The sequence below is a fragment of the Trachymyrmex septentrionalis genome, unplaced genomic scaffold (assembly GCF_001594115.1).
Source record: "Trachymyrmex septentrionalis isolate Tsep2-gDNA-1 unplaced genomic scaffold, Tsep1.0 scaffold13, whole genome shotgun sequence".
Classification (NCBI taxonomy): Eukaryota; Metazoa; Arthropoda; class Insecta; order Hymenoptera; family Formicidae; genus Trachymyrmex; species Trachymyrmex septentrionalis.
Genome location: NW_017304438.1, coordinates 1,970,756 through 1,972,937, shown reverse-complemented (window position 1 = coordinate 1,972,937; position 2,182 = coordinate 1,970,756). Strand labels below are relative to the sequence as shown.

At 37.2% G+C, this 2,182-nt stretch overlaps 2 protein-coding genes across 2 annotated transcripts in view; one reads left to right on the top strand and one right to left on the bottom strand.

Annotated features, from left to right (window-relative positions):
* Positions 1–2,182, bottom strand: part of LOC108756869 (organic cation transporter protein) — a 16,718-nt gene that overhangs the window by 7,806 nt on the left and 6,730 nt on the right. The window contains exon 2 of the mRNA XM_018501002.1: positions 1,108–1,291. Coding sequence (XP_018356504.1) covers positions 1,108–1,291 — 184 coding nt within the window. The remainder of the gene's footprint in view (positions 1–1,107; positions 1,292–2,182) is intronic.
* Positions 1,578–2,182, top strand: part of LOC108756871 — an 18,658-nt gene continuing 18,053 nt past the window's right edge. The window contains exon 1 of the mRNA XM_018501006.1: positions 1,578–1,589. The gene's annotated coding sequence lies outside the window, so the exon portion shown is untranslated. The remainder of the gene's footprint in view (positions 1,590–2,182) is intronic.

Below are 2,182 nucleotides of genomic sequence, written 5' to 3'. Positions count from 1 at the left end.
TTTCCTAAACGTATCTAATGTTCTACAAACGTTTAAGGAACCAACGTGTGCTACTGAGGTGAGGTCTGTCGATCGCGAGTAAACAAACCCAGAGATCGATAAACTGAAGACGTTCGTCTTTTGTTTGTAATTATTATATTATTATTAACATAATTATAATATAATAATGCAATCACAATTATATTAATATCCTTATATAATAACAGAACATAATAATATAATGATGTAATAATTATTATTATTTTATATTACATTATCATATATTTGAATATCTTAAATAAAAAAAAATTTATATTTTCCTCTCTCTTCTTCCTATATAATATCCTCAATTTTATCTCCCGATTGGCAAAACCTAAAATACTTGTCTACACTGAAACTAAGCTACTTAAAGGATAAGATTTGCCGACGGCTCTCATTATAGCTCGTTTCCATGCTAAGAAGAAGGCGGTCACATGCGAAGGTCGACGCAGGTGGAACTGGGAACGTCTTTTGGAAGACAAAAAGGCTTTCCGGATCTGCTCAGCGGTACAATCCAATTTCTAGGTGACGCAGGAATTCAACGAGCACGAGGAGTTGCTCAACTCCGCGGCGCAATCGCGCGTGTAAATTGTATTGCTCTTTACGTACTCTCGACTCGTCCTTGCCGTGCGAGTACACGTGGTGCGAGTTCGCGTGACAACGTGGCATAAACATCGGTTGCACACCAAGGTATGCGTGCCAAGTATATACGACACTGTCTTTCGGCTGTCGAGTGGCGAGTGTGCTCGTTACGTTGGATACGTATACTCCATAACTCACCATTCCCTCATTACCCACGTGCCACACTCGAGCCACCTTGAGACATCTAAATAGTGCTGCGAACGCTTGTAATGAGCGAATCGTCGTTCACAGAGAGAAGGGCATCGCTCCTCCGGTGATACCAATTGATTTTCGTTCTCCAATCCTTCCTTTCGTCCGACTTGAAGCTTAGTTGTAAACGGTTGTAATTGTAAGAATTAAGTAAATTGACCAATTACAGTCGAATATGAGAAGAGTTACCGATCGTGATTGATCAATTCTTATAACTACCACTTATAACTACAGCTTTTAGAGTAGAATCGGCTTTACCTCAGTCGCCACGGTCTCGTAGGGAATGTCAGTAAAATTGAACTCCCAACCGTGCGAGCAACCCTTCGTCGGCCAGCTCGGATTCGCCTCTTTGATCCCGTTTAACAGAATTTCCGTATAATTCACGTCGTACATGCTGCACTTGGAATAGCCATCCTCCCCAACTGGTATCGCCAGGGCGATCCTGAAAAATGGCAAAATAAAAATATCCATCCGTGTCACCGGCAGAAATTAACACAAATGTGGGAGGGTCTGATAAGACGGCCGATATAATAATAAGACGTACGAGTAAATGTCAAGCGTTGACCTAATAAAATGTCAGTAGCAGGGAGGGGCTGTATCTTACGGGAAATCGAAAACGAGTTAATTAAGTTTAACGAAGCCGGTAATTTAGATCGCATATAAAGGTCTCCAATTATCGAGTGCGTGCTAATAACGCACGCAATCTGACCTTTGGATAAGAGTTACACGAACGAGCGAACGTATTCGACATCGATTGCAATGCATGTACATTTTTCATCCTTGATAGATGTACGTTCGCGCGAGAACGTCTCTCTAACATTCTGCACGAGTTAGTAACTGGCTGAGCAAAAATATTAGTTATGGCATTGGATCGTAAGTCTGCGAATATATGTGCACATCTTTTCTTCTATTACAGAAAAAAATTGCATACTTAAAGTCGCTCCGTTTTAAAGTATTCTAATTGGAAGCACCTGAAATAGCTTTTCGATATTAGGGTGTTAAAAATATCAAACAATTTTTCTTGCAAATCTTTTATGTAAGATATTTCCAATAAACGTCAATTTATGTGCCATTTAAAGTTATTTTTATCTTTTGGAAAAATATTGGAATATTAATGGTTTTTCAATAATCGATTATGAAAACTTTGTAAATTAAGCTTTAAGATTATGAATAAATAATACAATCACAATGCCTTGACGTCTTTATAGAATTTTAATTAAAAGCTTAATATTATTTAATATGCAAACTGTTTTAATAATTAATATATATAAACGTATATTTAATATTAATGTATAAAATATATTAATAAAAAGATTTAAATACAAATATTTAC